The sequence below is a fragment of the Ahaetulla prasina genome, chromosome 4 (assembly GCF_028640845.1).
Source record: "Ahaetulla prasina isolate Xishuangbanna chromosome 4, ASM2864084v1, whole genome shotgun sequence".
Taxonomy (NCBI): domain Eukaryota; kingdom Metazoa; phylum Chordata; class Lepidosauria; order Squamata; family Colubridae; genus Ahaetulla; species Ahaetulla prasina.
Genome location: NC_080542.1, coordinates 126,608,165 through 126,629,460, shown reverse-complemented (window position 1 = coordinate 126,629,460; position 21,296 = coordinate 126,608,165). Strand labels below are relative to the sequence as shown.

General features: G+C 39.6%; 1 protein-coding gene across 1 annotated transcript in view; it reads left to right on the top strand.

Moving 5' to 3' along the window:
• Positions 1-9,779: 9,779 nt before the first annotated feature.
• LOC131197754 (homeobox protein Mohawk-like) overlaps positions 9,780-21,296 on the top strand; it is a 192,885-nt gene continuing 181,368 nt past the window's right edge. Inside the window, exons 1-7 of the mRNA XM_058182203.1 lie at positions 9,780-10,564; positions 10,646-10,905; positions 14,357-14,514; positions 14,827-15,022; positions 16,031-16,137; positions 18,767-18,903; positions 19,622-19,738. Of these exons, the coding sequence (XP_058038186.1) occupies positions 10,682-10,905; positions 14,357-14,514; positions 14,827-15,022; positions 16,031-16,137; positions 18,767-18,903; positions 19,622-19,738 (939 nt within the window). The 5' untranslated portion in view covers positions 9,780-10,564; positions 10,646-10,681. The remainder of the gene's footprint in view (positions 10,565-10,645; positions 10,906-14,356; positions 14,515-14,826; positions 15,023-16,030; positions 16,138-18,766; positions 18,904-19,621; positions 19,739-21,296) is intronic.

Below are 21,296 nucleotides of genomic sequence, written 5' to 3'. Positions count from 1 at the left end.
TAATCCTCAACTTATTATTGGTCATTTTACCAAAGTTACAACAACTGCAGAAGAGATGCTTTACAGCATTCTTGCCATGGTAAATGGTTGTGCTGCCCCTGATAATCATGGAATTGCCTGTTGGGCAGGTGCATTATGACTGGCTGCACAGTTCCCCTGCCATGTGACTGTGATTTGTGATGCTTTTTGCTGGTTTCTGGCATTTTGCATCAGTTTACAGCAAAAAACATCATTCAAATGAATTGGTGCTCTCTTGACAATTGCAACATTTGTTTGACAACCATCACTGAAAGTGTGAGAAAATTATTTCCAATAATATGAGTTCCTTGATGTATGATCACAATGACTTAAGACTATATTTCCAGTCCCAATTCTGGTTGTAAGTTGAGGCCTACCTAATTGCATTTAGGCAATTGGCTGTTGCCAGATTTGGTTACAGCTACTGAATTAAAAAGTTAAAAAGATGAGAAGATAATAGTAATACAGTCCTACTACATGCCTAAAGATATTTACCTATGTACTAGGATTATATTACTATCATCCTTCTCATCTTTCCTATTACCTTCTCATATTGGTATCTTACAATTATATCACTTTGTTATTTCTATATGTACACTGAGAGCTTATGCCCCTGGGACAAATTCCTTGTGTATTCAATCACATTTGTAAGCATCCAAGGTTATTTAGATACATGAACCTTTTTGTCCAATCTAACAGTTTCGTTTCATAAATGTGCTCTGATACGATTCTTCCTTGAAACAGTGCTTTAAAAACAGCAACACTAAAACTAATTTACTTATGAGTGTAACAAAATAAGCTTTAGGTGCATAATTATCTATATATGTACAGTTTTCCAAGAATGAAATATGTATGTAATACTACCACCTCATATATCAATTTAATTAACTTATTCTTTTATGACTGTTATTTTTATTTATTTATTTATTTATTTATTATTTAAATTTGTATACCGCCCTTCTCCCGAAGGACTCAGGGCGGTTCACAGCCAGGTAAAAATACAATACAATAAATACAAATTAAAATACAATTAAAAAACTTATTAAAATTGGCCAGGATTAAAATTTGGAGCTAAAAACCCATTAAAACCCATTAAAACACTAACCCAGTCCAGCGCAGATGAATAAGTAGGTTTTAAGCTCATGAAAGGTTGGAGGTCCGGAAGTTGACGAAGTCCAGGGGAGTTCGTTCCAGAGGCGGGAGCCCCACAGAGAAGGCCCTTCCCTGGGCGTCGCCAGGCGACACTGTCGCGCCGGCGGCACCCTGAGGAGCCCCTCTCTGTGAGAGCGCACGGGTCGGTGAGAGGTATTCGGTAGCAGCAGGCGGTCCCGTAAATATCCCGGCCCTATGCCATGGTGCGCTTTAAAGACATTCACCAACACCTTGAAGCGCACCGGAAGGCCACAGGTAGCCAGTGCAGCCGGCGCAGGATAGGTGTCACTCGGGAGCCACGAGGGCTCCTCAATCACCCGCGCAGCTGCATTCTGACTAACTGTAGCCTCCGGATGCCCCTCAAGGGAGCCCCATGTAGAGAGCATTGCAGTAGTCCAGGCGAGGCGTCACAAGGGCGTGAGTGACTGTGCACAAGGCATCCCGGTCTAGAAAGGGCGCACTGGCGCACCAGGCGAACCTGGTGGAAAGCTCTCCTGGAGACGGCCGTCAAATGGTCTTCAAAAGACAGCCGTTCATCCAGGAGAACGCCCAAATTGCGCACCCTCTCCATCGGGGCCAATGACTCGCTCCCGACAGTCAGCCGCGGACTCAGCTGACTGTACCGGGATGCCGGCATCCACAGCCACTCCCTCTTTGAAGGATTGGGGTTGAGCCTGTTCCTCCCCATCCAGACCCGTCGGCCTCCAGACACCGGGACAGCACTTCAATGGCTTCATTGGGGTGGCCCGTGTGAAAAGTACAGCTGGGTGTCATCAGCGTACAGCTGGTACCTCACACGAAGCCACTGATGATCTCACCCAGCGGCTTCATATAGATGTTGAACAAAGGCGAGAGAATCGGCCCTGCGGCACCACAAGTGAGCCGCGCCGGGGTCGACCTCTGCCCCCCCGTCAACACCGTCTGCGACCGGTCGGAGAGATAGGAGGAGAACCACCGATAAACGGTGCCTCCCACTCCCAATCCCCCCAACCGGCGCAGCAGGATACCATGGTCGATGGTATCGAAAGCCGCTGAGAGGTCTAATAGGACCAGGGCAGAGGAATAACCCCTATCCCTGGCCCTCCAGAGATCATCCACCAACGCGACCAAAGCCGTCTCAGTGCTGTAACCGGGCCGGAAGCCGGACTGGAACGGGTCCAGATAGACAGTTTCCTCCAGGTGAAGGGGAAACTGATATCCCACCATCCTCTCTACACCCTCCGCCGCGAAGCGAAGGTTGGAGACTGGACGATAATTACCTAAAACAGCCGGGTCCAAGGAAGGCTTCTTGAGGAGGGGCCTCACCACCGCCTCTTTCAAGGCGGCCGGAAAGACTCCCTCCAACAAAGAAGCACTCGTAATCCCCTGGGGCCAGCCTCGTGTCACCTCCTGAGTGGGCCGCACCAGCCAGGAGGGCACGGGTCCAGTAAACATGTGGTGGCATTCAATCTACCCAGCAACCTGTCCATGTCCTCGGGAGTCACCGGGTCAAACTCATCCCACACAACATCACCAAGACCGCCCTCAGACGTCCCGTCCGAATCGCTGCAATCTTGGTCCAGACCGTCCTTCAGCTGAACGATTTTATCGTATAGATAACCGTTAAACTCCTCAGCACGTCCCTGCAACGGGTCATCCCGCTCCCCCTGGTGAAGGAGGGAGCGGGGCACCCGAAACAAGGCGGCTGGGGGGGTATCTGCCGGCGCACAGAGGGAGGAGGCGAGCAACGCCGCTTCCTCAGTGCCACTAGGTAGGTCCTAGTATAGGATCTAACTAGTGTCCGATCAGCCTCTGAACGGCTGGACCTCCAGGAACTCTCTAGGCGTCTTCTCCGGCGTTTCATCCCCCTCAGCTCCTCGGAGAACCAAGGAGCCGGTTGGGATCTACGCCGGGTCAGAGGCCGCAAAGGCACGACACGGTCTAAAGCCCCGGCCGCAGCCCGTTCCCAGGCTGCAGCCAGTTCCTCTGCCGTGCCGTGAGCCAGACCCTCAGGAAATGGCCCAAGCTCCGTCCGGAACCTCTCTGGGTCCATCAGGCGCCTGGGACGGTACCAACGTAATGGTTCCGTCTCCCTGCGGTGTTGGGTAGCGGTCAGAAAGTCCAGGCGAAGGAGAGAGTGATCTGACCATGACAAAGGTTCAATGACTATTTCCTTTAAGTCCAGATCTCTCGACCATTGACCAGAGACAAAAATCAGGTCCAGTGTGCCACCCCCGATGTGAGTGGGGCCATCCACTACTTGAGTCAGGTCCAAGGCCGTCATGGAAGCCAAGAACTCCCGAGCTACCGTCGATGACGAGCCGGCAGATGGCAGGTTAAAGTCCCCCATGACTAAAAGTCTGGGGGTCTCCACCGCCACCCCGGCAAGCACCTCTAGGAGCTCGGGCAGGGCAGCTGTCACGCAGCAAGGAGCCAGGTACACGACCAGCAAGCCCATCTGACATCTATGACCCCACCTCACAAAGAGGGATTCACACCCGGCTATCTGAGGTACAGTGGTCTCCCTCGGCTCTAGACTCTCTTTAATCACAACCGCCACCCCTCCACCCCTACCCTGGGCCCTCGGCTGATGGAATGCACGGAAACCCGGTGGGCACATCTCAACCAGGGGCACACCCCCTTCATTGCCCAACCAGGTCTCCGTAACGCCTATAATATCCGCGGCACCCCCCTGAATTAGATCATGTATTAGGGGGGCCTTATTGGCCACGGACCGTGCGTTGCATAACATCAGCCGAAGGCCCAGGCTCTGAGGGTCCTGACCATCCGGGGAACGGGTAAAGTTAGGGGGATCGGGGCACGCGATCGCCTGCATACATCGAACGCGTGACCCCCTATGTCGATACGATCCCCCCCTTCCGCCATATCTGCCCCTCCCACTTACCGTGCCAATAGACTCACCCTCACACAAAGGAACACCCTCCCCCCCCATAACCTCCGAACCCATTTGATAATCGCCACGAGCATGCGCTGGAACTGGTTTCCCTCCCGACGGGCTACCCCCATCACCCGCCCTACCCCTCCCACCCCTTAAAAATGCCCTATCTAAAAACCCCCAAAGGCTCTTTCTTTTCGCATGCCACCTCTGTGGGTCCCAAGACCCGTCATTGAGGCCGGCCCTTGGTAATGAGGCGGGCCATTCCTGCGAGGCGGGGGCACCTCGCAGGCGCAGGAGTTCCTGTACAGCGTAACGCATAGAAAAGTACGAATCGGTGAGGGTGCTAAGATGGTAACATCCCAGATGGTAAGACATTAAAAGCTGGATCCTCCCACGGATGTCTAGATGTCAAAGAGGACAAATAAAGCTGGAACCAGATGAAGATGATAAGCCTAAGCAAACAGACCGGCAGCCTCCATGGTAAACCTATGGAGAACGTTTCTACGAAAGGTCTTAACAAAGGTAGAAATGACTGTCAGTCCGTCAATCTGTTCATAGTCCAAAGTCCAATCCAGTCCAGTCCAGTCCAGTCCAAAAACCCGTGGGTAAAAATACCTGGCGACCCAACCCGATGGTCAAAAGTCCGGGAGGGGGGGGAAAGGCAAGCCATACAACAAGAGGCAGATGAACAAAGCACGATGTAAAGTGCCAAAAGTGCCAGAAGAGGGAGACAAACCATAGCCTTGCCTCCGGCCTCATCTCCGACCGCGGCCTCACCACGCCCGCCGCCGAAGGGGCCGCAGAACACTGGACGCCGCTGGACAGGCGCCTCACGGCCCACAAGGCCCCGCCAGGCGCAACAAAGCGCCGATGGAGCAGGCGGGCCCACGGGCAGGCGAACGGGCCGGAATCCATGCCCCAGATAGAAACGGGCCGAAGTCCCATCGCCGCTGGAGTCGGCTGGAGCCGGGCCGAAATCAAGGCCGAAAATCGAGGCCTGCAATCCACACAGGCAGCAGCAGGCCTCCCTCGCCTCCCTCGCGTCCCCAAGATGGCCGCCACCAACCGGTCCGCCGCTCTTCCCTCGGCCCGCTCTCGGCTGCCGCACGTCCGAGAAGGCCAAAAGACCTCTCCTGCGGCCGCCAAGCAGATGGCACAGCGTGCCGAGGGACAAGAGCAGCCTGGTAGGTCATCCGGAGTCCTCCATTCGGGAAACAGTCCCCCACGCCGATCCGAGCTCCTCTAGAAAACCGCCATCCTCGCGCATGCGCAGAGCCTTAATGATGATTTTTGTAAGAGGGATTGAAATCTTTCTGTCAAATACAACTAGGATCTGAGCATCTTGTAGTTTGATTAGTTGTCTTGGGATCACATTTTTCCCAAAGCAGACTTACAAGTGGTTGGTCTCCAAGTTGAGAGAGCTAAGATGGAGGATAGGCAGCAACGGCTGTAAAAAGCTCTTCCAAAAGTAAATCAGGTCTCTCTTTTTCTTTTATATATATACAAGTATTTTATATTTTAATTAATTTTTAATATATACTGGACTTTTCACAAAAGCACACATAGTATGGCTACCTTTTATTTTATATACATTTTAACAATACTACAAGCCAGGATTTTTAAGAATGAGGAAAAGGAGAAAGAGACAGCACTCTGCAGCAGAGAGTTCATCCAAGCCATTGAAGCAGCAGAAAATGGAAGATTATACTGCAAACAAACAGTCTGTTCCAGTAAGTACCGTAACTCATCTGCAGTCGCCTTATCAGATAAATTAAATTTATCTGACTCATTGGAATGGAACTTACAAACCGAACTTAAAAGCAAACAGCATACAGAACTATCTTCCTCTCTCTCAGAAAATGGTTCCCCTGCTTGGAACTCAGCAGCAGCTTTCCTTGCACAGGAGGGAGATGTAATAAATTTAAAGAGAGGAAATGTAACAGATTTCCTCTGTGGACAATGTTTGTTTCCAGCTCAAATTGTAAACTCAATTTATGAACTTTTATCAACTGCCATAAACAAAGGTTGACTGCCTGAAAGAATCTTTTGCAAAATTTATTAAAAGCCACCCAAATACTGCAGAAGGGCTTAGGAGGACAACCATGGATAGAAATGGGAATGGATAATTCAGGAAATGAAACTGGAGAAGGCCCTTGTCTTCCTTCCAAAAATGTGAACACTTATATAGAAAATTAGTACAGTAAAGGCCTAAGAGATGACCAATATAGCTACAGTCTGCACACTAACCAGGTTACCTTGCAAATTTATGACAACAAAATGAATAGAGGGCATTGGAGTGATAGAGAAGCTGTTAGGCTGTCCCTGAGCCAGCTGTTCCACTGTGAATTCACTCTGATAGATGTACTACACACAGAGTGGCTGCCAGTGAGAAGGCAATGTATGAGAATTCTTCTATTGTTCAAGCAGCCCATAATTCCCTCTATGGTCTTTAAAATGAAGCCCTTCCTGAGCACCTTTTCAATAGTTCCAATATTGGTTAAAGCTATAAATAATAAAAGCACTAAAATTATAAAATACTAAACTTTGATTGGAAAATATATAATTAATTACATTCTATGAAGATCTGTCTACTATCAGATTTATTATCAGATTTATTGCAGTAAGCATTGAAATTATTGGTGTAGTATTCTAAATGCTTTATTTCATGTTGATAAATTGCTTGACCTGGCTGCATGTTGGATCTAAAACAAGCTCTTAAAACACATTTTTATTTAAAAAAAACTTATGAAATAACATTTTTGGTCATATTTCCAAGGTTTACATTATGGTTGTGCAGGTATTAGAAAATGTTTCTGACTGACCATTGTATACTAGTAGGAAATGATTATTGTTTATTACATTTATTGGTGTTTTGTTGGTGTTTTGTATATTTTAGTTCTACCAGTATTGTATTTAGTTCTAAGTACATACTAAATAACATTACTACAACTACGAACAGGATTCATCTGATATTAAATTCTATTGCTAATAACCTGATCTAATACTATATTATTGTTATATCCTACATAAATATTATTAGTTATGTTCTGATATTTATTTTTATTCTGGGGTGGGGAGGTTGGCAAAGTTGCTCTATTTTGGAAAAGTTAGCTATTAAGGGATGGATGTTTATATTTAAAGTTTAATATTATACACTGCCCAGAGATTTTCTGAATGGTGTCATAGAAATGTTATAATATAAAGGTAATAGAAACATCTGAGCAACTGAAATTTCAGAAGCATCCCATGACCCATAAACTCAGTAGCAGTCAAATAAATATACTTAACAAGCCATAGAAATGTCAAGCAATGAACCAAATCTTAAATTTATCTTTAGATTTGGTGTTCCTTCTTTTATCAGTCATCTAATTGAGAACCAGTTAGCAAATCACAATCATCTGAGAAATCAAAAACTGCCTTCATCACTGGGTATTTTATTTCTTTGTCATTTTATCTTAAGCTAACTGATAATGCAAAAATGTTCTGGATTTCAATAGTCATTTTTCTAGAGTGCTGCTTATTTATTTATCTGTTTTTAAGGTTGATGAATACATAACATTGTTTTCTAGCTACAGCTTTCACTATGTACAATGTGCAGGCTAAGAAAAAGAAACCTGCCTAATAACAGAATGGCTGCTTTACTGGCAGAATTTAATTTTCTGCTGATTATTTTGTCTTGAGGATTCCTGAGAAGTACAGGGCCAATCAGCCTTGCTAACTGAGCATATTTGAGTAAACACGTTGTAGATCAGAATGAGGTAGAGATCTTAAATCTAGGCTGGTTTCACGATAAGAGTCTATGGAGCTCTTTGCTGTAGAGTGAGATGAAAAGCGATGAAGAGCAATATACTCGTATAGGCTTTCAAGGTCATTATGAGTTAAGCAGTGATGAGCTTTTAGGCTGAGTGGCCCTTGTTTTAGTTTTTATGTGTGCTGATGTTTCAATGGCAACTATGGCTGGCATCTTTTAATAAAGTAGAAACATATTATTTCAGACTTTTAAAATTGGATTTAAAAAATTAAAAATACTGAGCACAATATTTTTAACTTTTTCTAAAGGAAATAACCACATAAATATAGGCAGGCTACTGTATGAATTAAATTTCTTCATCTTCATTCTATCTATCTATCTATCTATCTATCTATCTATCTATCTATCTATCTATCTATCTATCTATCTATCTACCTATCTACCTATCTACCTATCTACCTATCTCTATTGTCTATCTATCTATTTGTAAAATTTATTGGCTGCCCATCTTACCACAGGGTAACTGTGGGTAATTTGCAATCTTAAACAAGCTTTTTCTAACAAGCTGATTTAGATACAGACATTTGCTTCCCTGGATGGATCAAAGAAAACTATAGCGGCCACCTCTGTTCTGAGATTACAGCTTCCAAGAATTACTTTACTTACAATAGATATAAACACTTTACCTAATGAGGAATTTAAGAAATGTCTTCTCTGCATTTTCTTATAACATTAGGCTTCAATTCTTCTGAATTCAGCTCTGTGCTTTGTGTAAGTAAATTAAATGCCAATCACTATCTTATCAGAATGCAATAAGTCCTAAAACAGATTTAAATTATTGTATTTAGAAATCTGGGGAAAGAATGTGGATGGATTTTTGGGACATAAATCTCTTTCTGATTCCACATCACTCTTCTGTATAAAACTTAGCAATATAAATATATATATATATATAGTCCTATATCAGCAGAAAGCTTCATTATTTCTGGGTAATGCAAATATAAATTATATACGTAATTTATGATCACATCTTTTTTAAAAAAAGCTACCACAAGATTTAGAGCATACGTAGATATAATAAAACCTGTCATGTTATTGATTACTTTTTGTAATGTATTTGAATTTTAGGAGGGACATTTGGGTGGGAAAATGCATGTTGCTGATTGGCTGATGCCTCAGCCAAAATACTATTTAAAGAGGGGTTTTGCCTGTTGGTTTTTGCTGGGATCACAATGTCACTTGTATCGTCCCTGCCTCTTCATTGCCCAAACATAACACTTTTAATTTAAACTAAATTTGTTTATCAGTGATTGCGTGACCTCCGTAGATGCAATGAGCTAAATAAATAAATGATTAGTTTGAATGCATAGGATACAAATATGAAATAGAGCAAAATAAATTCAGCTTATTTTTTTCAGTGAATACACTTTGAAGTTTGCTCATATTTTTTTAAAAAAGAAAATACTCTTGACTAAATTAGGCCCGTTGTTGGGGGCTCACAAAAGTGTTCCTTTTAGAATTACACTGTATTTTGTTGGGTACATTTTAAAAAAGAAAAAAATACGTTTAACTTGATAAGGATTGTTAATGAAATAAATGCAGAGAACTAACAAATATATGACAGAAAATGCTCTCATATAACTACTTCTTTCAGTAAAATTAATTTATAAGGCAGTATTAAATACTGCAGATTTGTAAAATAGTTATATTGGAAATCATATTCCTTTGGCAATCCTATAAACACATTTAAGCTTTTTCAGAAAAGTAGATAGGATTTAAAATGTTATAAATGTCATCCTGCCCCACATTAATGTTAATTTAAAATTATAATTTAACTAGCATATGCAACATACAGTTCAAAAATGTCCAGAAACAATTATATAATTGACTTAGCTTGGGACATAAAAGGCCATAGAAATATATCTTTTATTTTATCCTATTTTTTCTATCTTTTTAAATTTAAAGCAGTCGTTGGTTTGTATGTGTTTAGTTTGCTTTATTTTGTATGCCGATCAGAGTTACTCTGTGAGATAGACAGTGATATATATGTGATGAATTAATAAAAATAATACATAATAAATCATTGCACATCAGAAGCCCAGCCCACTTTGTTTTTTGAAATCGAAGAGCCAAGTTCCTACTTTTAATACCGTACGACTGCCCGAATTAATCCTAGTTCTTTTTCGACATGCTGCTTTTTTAAATATTTTGCATTGCAAAGCCCCTGACTCTTGTCTATTTGATATGCTGACCAGGGATCATAGGAAGTGCATTCCGTCTCACGCAGCCTCTGGCTTGCTGGCAGCCATGCCATTCGTTTGACGGAGCCACAGAAACAGAAGATAACAATAAATGTCAGCTAGGAAATCCGCAGGAAAAAAAGCCAACCCAAAACAACAACAACAACCCCTGCGTGAGCCTGCATGTAAAGGCGAGAGGGAGTTGACTGACAGCTCAAACAGTCTGTTAAGGAAGAAAGGAAATATGATGGAGCGAGACAGTCCCGAAAGCGGCCAGACCGTCATCTGGGTAGAATCCAAAACAACCAATGAACGCCGAGGGAAGAACTCCGGCGCGAGACAAAGGGGAAGGTCCAGCCTACCACGCGCGTTGTTTACTACAGGAGAAAGCTCCTAGGCAACCGAAGAACTAACGTCCCCATGGCAACCAGCGGCGCTAGCTTTGCAACAGAAAGAGCGGCGGACTAGGCCGTATCTTCCTAGATTCTAACAATTACGGAGGGAACCGGCAATCGGCTCAGTCTGGTAAGCAGCTGCGAACAGTAGGTGTATTGTATATTCAACATAACACACTTTGGTCTGCAATGTTTCTTTTCTTGTTTTTAGCATCTTTCTGCCAAGACTCTGGGATGCTCATAAGCCATGGGAGTAGCCTTGACTAGAGCAGCTCAGTGGACCGCGGCTGGATCTGGAACGGGCACCTTAGAAATTACCCCTCTGAACGAATCTCTTTTGAATGAAATTATCAAGTTCACAGAAACGTTTAGTAGCAAGCATCCCCAGGAAGCAGCTTTTGTCTTTAAAGAACCACTTGAATGGCAAACAAAACTAGAACCATCTGCATTTCAGGCAGGCTATGAAGTCAGGTAAGACTGTGGCCAGATCACTCTTCTCAGAATGTACAGTATAAGTCTTCAGGATACCTATAAAGATATTTTTTTATCGGTGCAGATTTTGTTTTCCCCATTTCCTAATGGAAATATTAGGATGTGATTTGGATCTTTTTGCCCTGTGATGCCTTAATAGATGTGCCTAACTTTGCATCTGCAAATCTTCAGATTAGCAACCTTTTTTATTGGTCAAGATAATTTGAAGGGATGTAAGGAACATAATTATAATAAAAGGTGGAGTTTAACAAAGAGACAGTTCATAGTGACTAAAATTCTGAGCTAGAAATCAGGAAACAGTGAGTTCTAGTTTTCCTATAGGCATGAAAGCTGATTGAATGGCTTTGGGCCAATCATGCACCCATCTAACAGGGTTGCTTCAGGAGATAGAAAGAGACAGGAGACAGGAGATAGAAACATTAAGTATGAATGCTACAGCTAGTCCTAATGTTACAATGGAAATTAAAGTCAGGGTTGCCATTGCTAAGCAATGCATCATACAGTGTCACATCACATAACTGTGTTACTTAATAATGGTAATACTGGCAATCTCCAATGCGTTATAACCCCAGGAACATCCAAGTCAAATGGGAAGAGGTAAGGAGTGTGTGGCTGCCATGGATGGATGGGAAGACAACAGCAACAGACAGGGACAGGGAATTGTGTGTGTGTTTGTGGGAGAGGAGAGTTTTGCAACAGAGGATAAGATCCCTGGGATCTTCTACTCCATAGTGGAAGAAAAAAACAGCAGGAGCAACTTATGATCTTCCCTTCAGTTTCCCACCAACTTTCCTTGTGAGAAGCTTTACTTTACAATGAATGAACTGGAAGGGACCTTGGAGGTCTTCTAGTCCAGTCCCCAATATTATTTCAGATAAGTGACTGTCTAGACTCTTCATAAAAACATCCAGTGATGGACCACCCGTGATTTCTAGCTGTTAGCTGGAACAGGCTAGCTGTTCCGCTGTTTAATTGTCCTCACTGTTAGGAAGTTTCTCCTTAATTCCAGGTTGCTTCTCTTTGATTAGTTTCCAACCATTGTTTCTTGTCCTGCCTCCTGGTGCTTTGGAGAATAATTTGACCCCCTCTCCTTTGTGGCAGCCCTTCAAGTACTGGAATACTGCTATCGTGTCCCTTCTAATTATTTTTTTCTTTAGACTAGCCAAACCCAAGTCCTGCAGGTTTTCTTCATATGTGTTAGTCTCTAGGCCTTTGATCATCTTAGTTGCTCTTCTCTAAACTTTTTCCAAAGTCTCAACATCTTTTTTGCAGTATGGTGAGCAAAATTGGTTGCAATATTTCAGGTGTGGTCTTACTAAGGTTTTATAAAGCTGTACTAATACTTCATGTGATCTTATTTCTATGACTCTGTTTATACAACCCAGGATTGTATTAGCTTTTTTGGCGGCGGCTGCACACTACAGGCTCAAATTCAAGTGATCATTCACTAAGTCTCTAAGGTCCCTCTCACAGGTCTCACCTAATCTGTACTTAAACCTTTGATTTTTCCTGCCTAAATGTAAAACTGCTTTTCTCCACATTGAAATTCATTTTGTTGGATAGGGCCCATTGTTCAAATTTGTCAAGATCTTTTTGGATCTTGAGTTTGTCTTCTGGGGTGTTGGCTATTCCTGCCAGTTTAGTGTCATCTGCAAAGCTGGTAGGGAAGGTCGCGAATGGCAATGACAATGCACTGCAATGTTATAATCACAAGGTGGGTTCAGGCACCCTGATCGCAGTTGTGACTGTGAAAACACTATGATGTAATTTGTGGGCCAGTGACAAGTCCCCCTCATTCAATATCATAGTGATTTTGAATTGTTGCTGAACAAATGGTCATAAATCAAGGCTACCTGTAAAAATAAAGTGGGATAAAAATCTAAAAAGAGATAAATTTTAACTTTGGCTAGATGTGCCTATGATGCCTTTGTGTGTACCAAGTATGAAGGGTTCCTAAATTAAAAGAGACTTATTGCCTACAATGAATTGTCATAAAAAATGCCAAGAAATGTAGATCAAGGATCATGAGAATTATCATACAAAATTCTGAAGAACCCAGCATTAGAAAAGCTGATCCGCTATATATTTTTTTGAAAAACCAATAAATGCTATGTAATTTCTAGATTCTGTATAAGCATTAATAGGATATTCAATGTTTTGTTTAATGAGTTTTGCAATATTTCCTGTTCAGAAATAATCATCATTCAAAGCTGTTGACATGGACAATAATAAAAAATACAGAAATGCAAAATACAAAAAAGATAGCAAAGTGACACAATTTATGTTTTTTTATTATAAAACATAATGGACAATCTCTTAGTTTAAGGATGCAGAATTTTATTGCATAACCTATTCTTAGCAAACTTAATAGCATTTAACATGATCAAAGGAAACAAAATAAAAGCCTAGTATGTAAAAAATAATGAATTTAAAAAGTTAACAATAAACATGGTGGGTATCCATTCAAAACTAAGCAAACTAAATTAAGGGCCAACACACGCACACTGGAATAAGATTGCTTTGATCTATTTATGAAATTTTTGCAAGATCAAAGTCATCTGTACCTCTGGGGGGACCTTGTTCCACAAAGTGGGAGTAGCTACTAAAAAGAACTGTGAATCTCTGCCCCTGGACCATATGAGGAACATGAACCTACAACAGGTTTATTTGTTGCTTTTCTCCTACAACAGGAGAGAATTCCTATATATAGATAGATATAGATGTATCAAGTTGTTGCCTGATATATCCCATGATGATTTTTAAAGATAATGAGCAGTATTTTGAATTGATCTCAGAAGCCAATTAGCAACTTAAGCAGTGACCTCAAATTAGATTTTATTCTAGCCTGATGAAATTGACCCCTCAGGAGTATAGCTTATGTATTTTGTTCCAGCTGTAGTTTCCAGGTTGTATTTTGGGGGAAATATTTCGACTTCAAACATGTATAGTCCAATAAATAAATAGGTACTAAGAATTTTCTTTGTGAAGAAATATTTGGAGAGAGAATGTAAGGGCAAAGGGCAACCAATTTAGAATGTACTGTAAGGAAATATTACTTCCCCTTGAAGTATATAAAATAAAGATGTTCAGATGTTGATTCTGGTTTAATTTGCTACAAAAATATCCCTTATTCTATTAATGTAATCCAAACTATTAAAAGACAGCTCACAAAATTTAATTTAATATTGTGAGCTATTGTAATTAAATTAAATTAAATTAAATTAATTAAACAATATTTAATTCTGATAAGTTAATAAAAGAATTAACATTCAAACCTAATACTATTTTATTGGAAGGCAAGATCCTACTGTTAGATGGATTAAAATTAGTTTGAGAAACTGATTTACAAATGGTCATTGAGAAAGAGGATTTGGGTTTATGTTTCAGTTTCCAAGGCTTCGGTTTCACATCCTCTGCTTTATTCTTTCAGTGAAAAAACTGTTCAGTCTCAAGAAAAAGACAAAAATGGACAGCCACTTCTCCTCCTTAAAGGATCAACTATTAGCGTTCGCACTTTTGGGCAGCTGTCTCATTTACTTTCTATTGCTGGGAAAAAAAGACTAAAAGAAGCACAGGCATGTCTTGAAGGTATTCTGTATACTCTTTCTCTGAAAACCTGGATATTTCTGAATTGCATAATAATTAAGATGCTTGTTCCTAGTTCTTGCCTTGTTTGGCCTTGTTCTATTTCAATAATTAGTTCAGAAGGAGAATTTGTTGCTACTTAAACCTAGGAGAAGTAATTTATCATGATTCAAAATCAGAAATAGGCTAATTGCTAAAATTAGATGTTTTACAACTAATGGAATAATGTTTCATTCAAATTCATATTCATTTGTAATTAACCAAGACCTTCAATAACTCAATCTGAGTTTTTTATGTAATGTGAATTACTTATAGCCAATAGAGATCCTATTGTGAAAATTCTCGGCCCTGGATATGGAACAATTGAAGGAGAGGATTTGTCCATGCTTCGTTTACTAGACAAAATTAAAAAGGATGATGCATCAGACAATGAAATGAAAATGAAAATTTCCCTACTACTTCAGCAATTAGATATGCAGTTGCTCAACAGCTCGCTGAAACAGATATCACAGTGAGTCCATTTCAGATAGTATTTGTTTATCTAAAATGAATTATGCCCCCTCAGTGGGCAAATCTTATACTTTTACCTTTTTAAAAATAAGATTTATTTTTGCATTTATTAACTGAAAATTCAAATAATTCCCAATAATTTGAAAAGGAAAAGTAATAGAAAGTAATTTTGAATTTGGAGCTTCTGCAGTTTACTCTTCAAATATTGCACATACAGGCTTTTATCTGAGAATAGATTAAAAAAATACATATAAAGATTTCTGCCTTGCCCCTTTGCCTTCCTCAGAAGTAATTTGGGGACATAGACAACTAGTCAGAGGAAAAATGGAAGGTTGTCAGAAAACAGGAAATCACACAGGAAGATAAAGCAATTTTATAAGATATGGGATTTATTTTACCAGTGGTTAGAAGGAAAATTATGATAAAGAAGATTAGAGTTTTAATAAGGTAAAAATTATTGAATGATATAATTGTTTTAAAATGATGGAATAAAATAGGCTAATAAGATAAAATATTGTTCCAGAATGACTATTAAGGATCAAGGGATTAAAATATTTGACTACAATCAGATGATAAAATGGATGATTAAATAAATTAATGATAGGTAATTGTTGTTTGCACAAAAAAATGTAACCCACACACCGACATATTGTATTTGAAATTTGAATGGAAGATGTTTTTATGTTTGTATGTTTCTAAAAAAAAAAAACATATTTTCAAAAAAAAGAAAGAAAAGGAAAACAGGAAATCATTTTCCCACAAATGTCCTATGTTAACCTGAAGTCTAAGCCTAATTTTTGGTAGTTTCCTGTTTGCCCTACAGCCTTGCCATATTTTTTCCCAAACCATGTGGTCCAGTGTTATGTATGAGAATTTCTGCCTTAATGCTAATTAGCCAAGCAGTTAATAGTCTTTCTGTGGAATAAGGAATTGTTTTGAAAAAGAAACCCAGCATATTCTTTGAATCTTTAAATATTGTTAGAATGTAATTAATTTATTCTAATTACAGAGAAGTGAGATTAACACCAACTGCTGTGAAAAATGAAGTAGAATTGCTTAAGCATTTCTCTGGGCCAATGGAAGATGCAGTCCTTGAATCACTAGACTATATATCAGGTTCAAATTGTGTTTTTTTATTCTTATTATTTTTTTAAAAATGTATATTAAATACAGAATAAAAGATAGGCTCTTAAACATTTTGGGTCCATGATGATAACGGAGAATTGGATAAATTGACAGGAGTTTCAACATTAAACTGACTATCCTAGGGAACAGGGAAGTTAACAATATTTATTTATATAATTTTTAAACCCACTTCCACAGACTGTAACAGGAAAAATAGCTACCTACACAGTTCTGATCTTTGTAGGGTATAGAGATATTACGACATCTGAATATATTTTTCAAGGCTTTCTTTGCTACCCTACAATTGCTAGTCTGTGGCATATTTTTTGATTCCTTGGTTCCTTTATTTTTGATAGTTGATCCCAAAAGGCAGAAATTGTTAACAATTTCAATATTTTCACAACCAGTTCTAAGACCGGTTGTTGTTATATCTGTTATCATTTATTTCTGTTTATAGCACCCCCATCTCACATTTGACGTGGCATAATTAAAATAAAACTATTAAAATATGGTTATAATTCCTGCAATTTGGCAGTTCGACTCTCACCAGGCTTAAAGTTGACTCAGCCTTACATCCTTCTGAGATTGGTAAAATGAGGACCCAGATTGTTGGGGGCAATATGCTGACTCTGTAAATCACTTAGAGAACGCTGTAAAGCACTGTGAAGCTGTAATCCATAATATAAACTAGGAAAACTTTATAGACAATGTAAATGTAAATTTAATGGGCTCTATACTTCCATGGATCCCTGGACCTGACAACTTCGCCCGGTATCTTTTATATGGTTAATGTTAAATAGGAGTGGACAGAATACCAAGCCTGGTGGTATGTATTAGGGGTAAGGGAATAAACTCTCATTGCCAATAAATACTGACTGAAACCTGCCTCAGAGGAAGAGAACCAACATAATACTATGCTGCCCACTTCCAGCTCCCAAGGCTGTTTGAGATAGATACCATGATGGATATATCAAAAGCTACTGAGAGGTCATCCTTGAGCAAGGATAGATGCATGACATCTATCTTGTTCTCATTAGAGGTCATCAAAAAATACAATTGATACTGTTTCTGATCCATGCCCAGATCTGAAATCTAATTGAAAGGGCTGAAATAATTTGCTTCATCCAGAATTCTCTGAAACTTTTGTGCCACCATCTTCTCAGCAACCTTCCCTAAAATGAGAACATTAGATACTGGACGAAGGTTGTTCAGTATGGTGGAATCTAATCATGGCTTCTCGAGGAGAAGGCAAGCTAATGCCTCTTTGAGGATTGGAGGAACAACTCCCTGTCTTAAAGAAGAATCCACCACCTCCAACCACAATTCATTAGCTTAGCAGCCTTATCAAGTCAGGAAGTATATAGATCTAATGAGCAGGTAGCTAAGCTCACAACAAATGTAAATCTAATAAATAATTAGTTCTCCCTTTTTTACTTGTAAATTTAGTCTCTTTTTTTTCATTGTTTTCCTTAACATCTTTGAAAAAAATTTGCAGATTCATTATATTTTCAGTTATCAATACGGTTTTCATCAGCATAGCACAGTTTATTAAATGTTTCTTCCTTCAGTATTAAAACTACCCTCATATCTTCCCTAATATGGCACCAGACATAGAGATAGTCCTGGCATACCAACTGCCTCATTCAGCAACCATTTCAAATTATAATAAAAATAACTTTATGACCATTACCCTCATTTATGACTTTTGCAGCATCTCTCAGACACATGACCATCATTACAGTCAGTATGCACTGTTCTGTGCCTGATATATTGTTTTTCTTGTGATCCCCTCTTTGCAGAATAGAGAGGTTGGAGAGGAAGGGATAACAAAAGAATAATACAATGGCGAATATACCAGCCTGTTTGAACAGAGTGTGCTGCTCATGGCTGCTAGTACCAGCACTTGATTTCATTGTGCATTCCCCATTGTGTGCCTGCTTAATCTCTTGTAATCTCTTCCTCTCCAATGAATCCAAATAGTACAATCATTAATTCGTTTCCTGTTAATTTTCCCAGGACCAGAGTGAGCATTCTAAAGGTTGGGGGAATGGGGAAAAGGAAAGTGCAATTACATTCACTGGATTTCCCCCTTAGTGACAATTTTGCTCAACGATGAAATTGCTGGTCCCAGTTGTGGTCTCTAAGTGAGAGTTATCTGTAGATGCTTCATGCTCAGGCTTGGTATATTATCTATTTTACTTGATATTGTTAATTTTTATTATTCAGGATCTCAAATTGTTGATGACCTTTTTACCACTTTTTAATGTGTATCTTAGAATCAGTGTTAACTTTTGGCAACTGCCTAGACAACTCACTGCAGTTCTTTTTGCAAGATTTCAGAAGTGGTTTGCCACTGCTTCCTTCCTAGAGTTGACTGAGAGCGGTTGGCCAAAGTCATCAGGTGGTTTTGTGCCTAAGGTGGAACTTGAATTCATGGTCTTATAGTTTCTATCCTGCTGCCTTAACCGCTACAATCAAATTAGCTCTGTTTTACTAACCTGCACTGACTGAATATGAAATGTTTCATTTGCACTAACATCACAGTGGAAGTTTATTTACTACCTTTTTTCCCTCTGTCGGGTAAATTAAAGTGGACTAAACATTGCTCTTGGTTTTTCAGACTATGAATTCTTAAATGGATGTCGTGCCCCACCTTGGAGACAAGTACATGGGGAAATTTGTTATTTGTCAATTAAACCACGTGACACAGATGTTATGTTTGTTACTTGTAGCACAGCAGGAATATTCTTAAATGGAGTAAGTAATTAAAGCAAAGCTTCATGGCATTATTTCATGGGTCTTTGATCTAAATCATAGGGTCTATGATCTAAATCATAGGGTCTATGATCGAAATAAATGTTTGTTTGCTTACTGATTAAAACTGTTGGGCTACTTGGAAGTCAATAACATAAATACTTTTCTTTTAATAAGATATTCAAATGCATAATTATCTTAGTGTTCAATTTTTGCACCCAAATAATTTTCTGGTGGTCCTGTGCACCTACATTCTATTCCTGCTGTTCCTTTATATACTGATTTATGCTATTTTTATTCTAATTATGACTTAGAATACCAATTGCTTTCTTTTATTATAGCACTTGTCATTGTGAACTGGATCACCATTATGCATATAGAGAAATGTGTTATTTCTCTAAGACATTTTTAATGTAATGAGCTATAATGCTGCTGAGAGAAATAAGGATTATAATTATATGATAGTATTGAAACAGAAGAAAATAAATAATATTTAAATCAGTGTGATAGCTTCACTCACTTTAAATTTTAAGAGATGTTTCAAAATAGAATGGATTGAACCAACTTAAATCATGCAGGAGGTGAAGGTTGCAATATGTAAACCACCTGGAAATAAGTTCAATTAAATTCAGTGTGACTTATCTAGAAATGATTATAGCTCTATGTTTCTGAGAAATGTGTGGAACAGTTGAAAATTATATAAAACCTGGTTTTCTTATAGGGAAGGAGCAATGAGAGAGATGAAATTGATTATGAGAGAAAGAGTGACATATATAAAGATCTTGTCACATTTTTAAGAGAACGATCAGCAGCATTTGTAGAGAATATGGTTAAACAGGTATGCATTTCTTTTTATTATACTTCTGGTTGTCATCTATACTGTGAAAAGCTGTGAAAGCTCACATATCTATCTTATTTTTATGTGATTTTGTATCTTATTTTGGTTCAGTCTGTTTATGCAATATATATTTATACATGCATACATGTATAAATCACACATAAGTCACAGTCTGGCTGTTTGGTTTATTATGTTGTGTGAATGTTGGATTAAATGCAGGGAGACTCAGGTTCTAGTCTACCCTCATCAGTGGAACTCACAGAGTAACTTTAGGTCACTGACTCTTTCTCAGACCTCATATAAGGTTGTGGGGAAAATATCTTAATAGAATAGAATAGAATAGAATAGAATAGAATAGAATAGAATAGAATAGAATAGAATAGAATAGAATAACAGAGTTGGAAGGGACCTTGGAAGTCTTCTAGTCCAACCCTCTGCTCAGACAGGAAACTCTATACCATTTCAGATAAATGGTTGTCCAATCTCTTCTTGAAAACTTTCAGTATTGGAGAATTCACAACTTCTGGAGGCAAGTTGTTCCACTGGTTAATTGTTCTGTCAGGAAATTTCTTATTTCTAGGTTGCTTCTCTTGATTAGTTTCCATCCATTGCTTCTAGTCCTGCCCTCAGGTGCTTTGGAGAATAGCTTGACTCCCTCTTCTTTATGGCAACCCCTGAGATATCGGAACACTGCTATTATGTCACCCCTAGTCCTTTTCATTAAACTAGACATACGCAATTCCAGCAACTGTTCTTTATATGTTTTAGCCACCAGTATCCTAATCATCTTGGTTGCTCTTCTCTGTCCTCTTTCTAGAGTCTCAACAATTTTTTTATATCGTGGTAATCAAAACTGGATGCAGTATTTCAAGTGTGACCTTACCAAGGCATTATAAAGTGGTATTAACACACTTCACATGATCTTGATTCTGTCCTTCTATTAATGCATCCTAGAACTGTGTTGGCTCTTTTGGTAACTGTAGCACACTGTTGACTTATATTTAAGTGATTGTCCACTGGACTCCAAGATCTGTCTCAAAATTACACTATTGAGTGAAGTACCACCTATACTGTACCTGTGCATTTGGTTTTTCTTGCCTAAATGTAGAACATTACTTTTTTCACCATTGAATTTCATTTTGTTAGGTAGTGCCTAATGTTCAAGTCTGTCAAGATCCTTCTGAATCTTGTGCCTATCTTCTGGAGTATTGGCTATTCCTGCCAGCTTGGTGTCATATGCAAATTTAATGAATTCCCTATCTATCCCCTCATCCAAATCGTTGATGAAGATGTTGAAGAGTACTGGGCCTAAAACAAACCCTTAGGGTAGATGAAGTTCCATTGAGGACTACTTGTTGAGTGCGGTTGAGAGCCAGTTACGAATCCATCTGACAATGATGTTGTCTAACACACATTTATATGTTATCAAGTAGTAGATTGTGGTCTACTTTATCAAATGCCTTGCTGAAATCCAAATAAATTATATCCACAACATTCCTCAGGTCCACTAATTTTGTCACCTTGTCAAAGAATGCAATCATAGGTGTCTGGCATGATC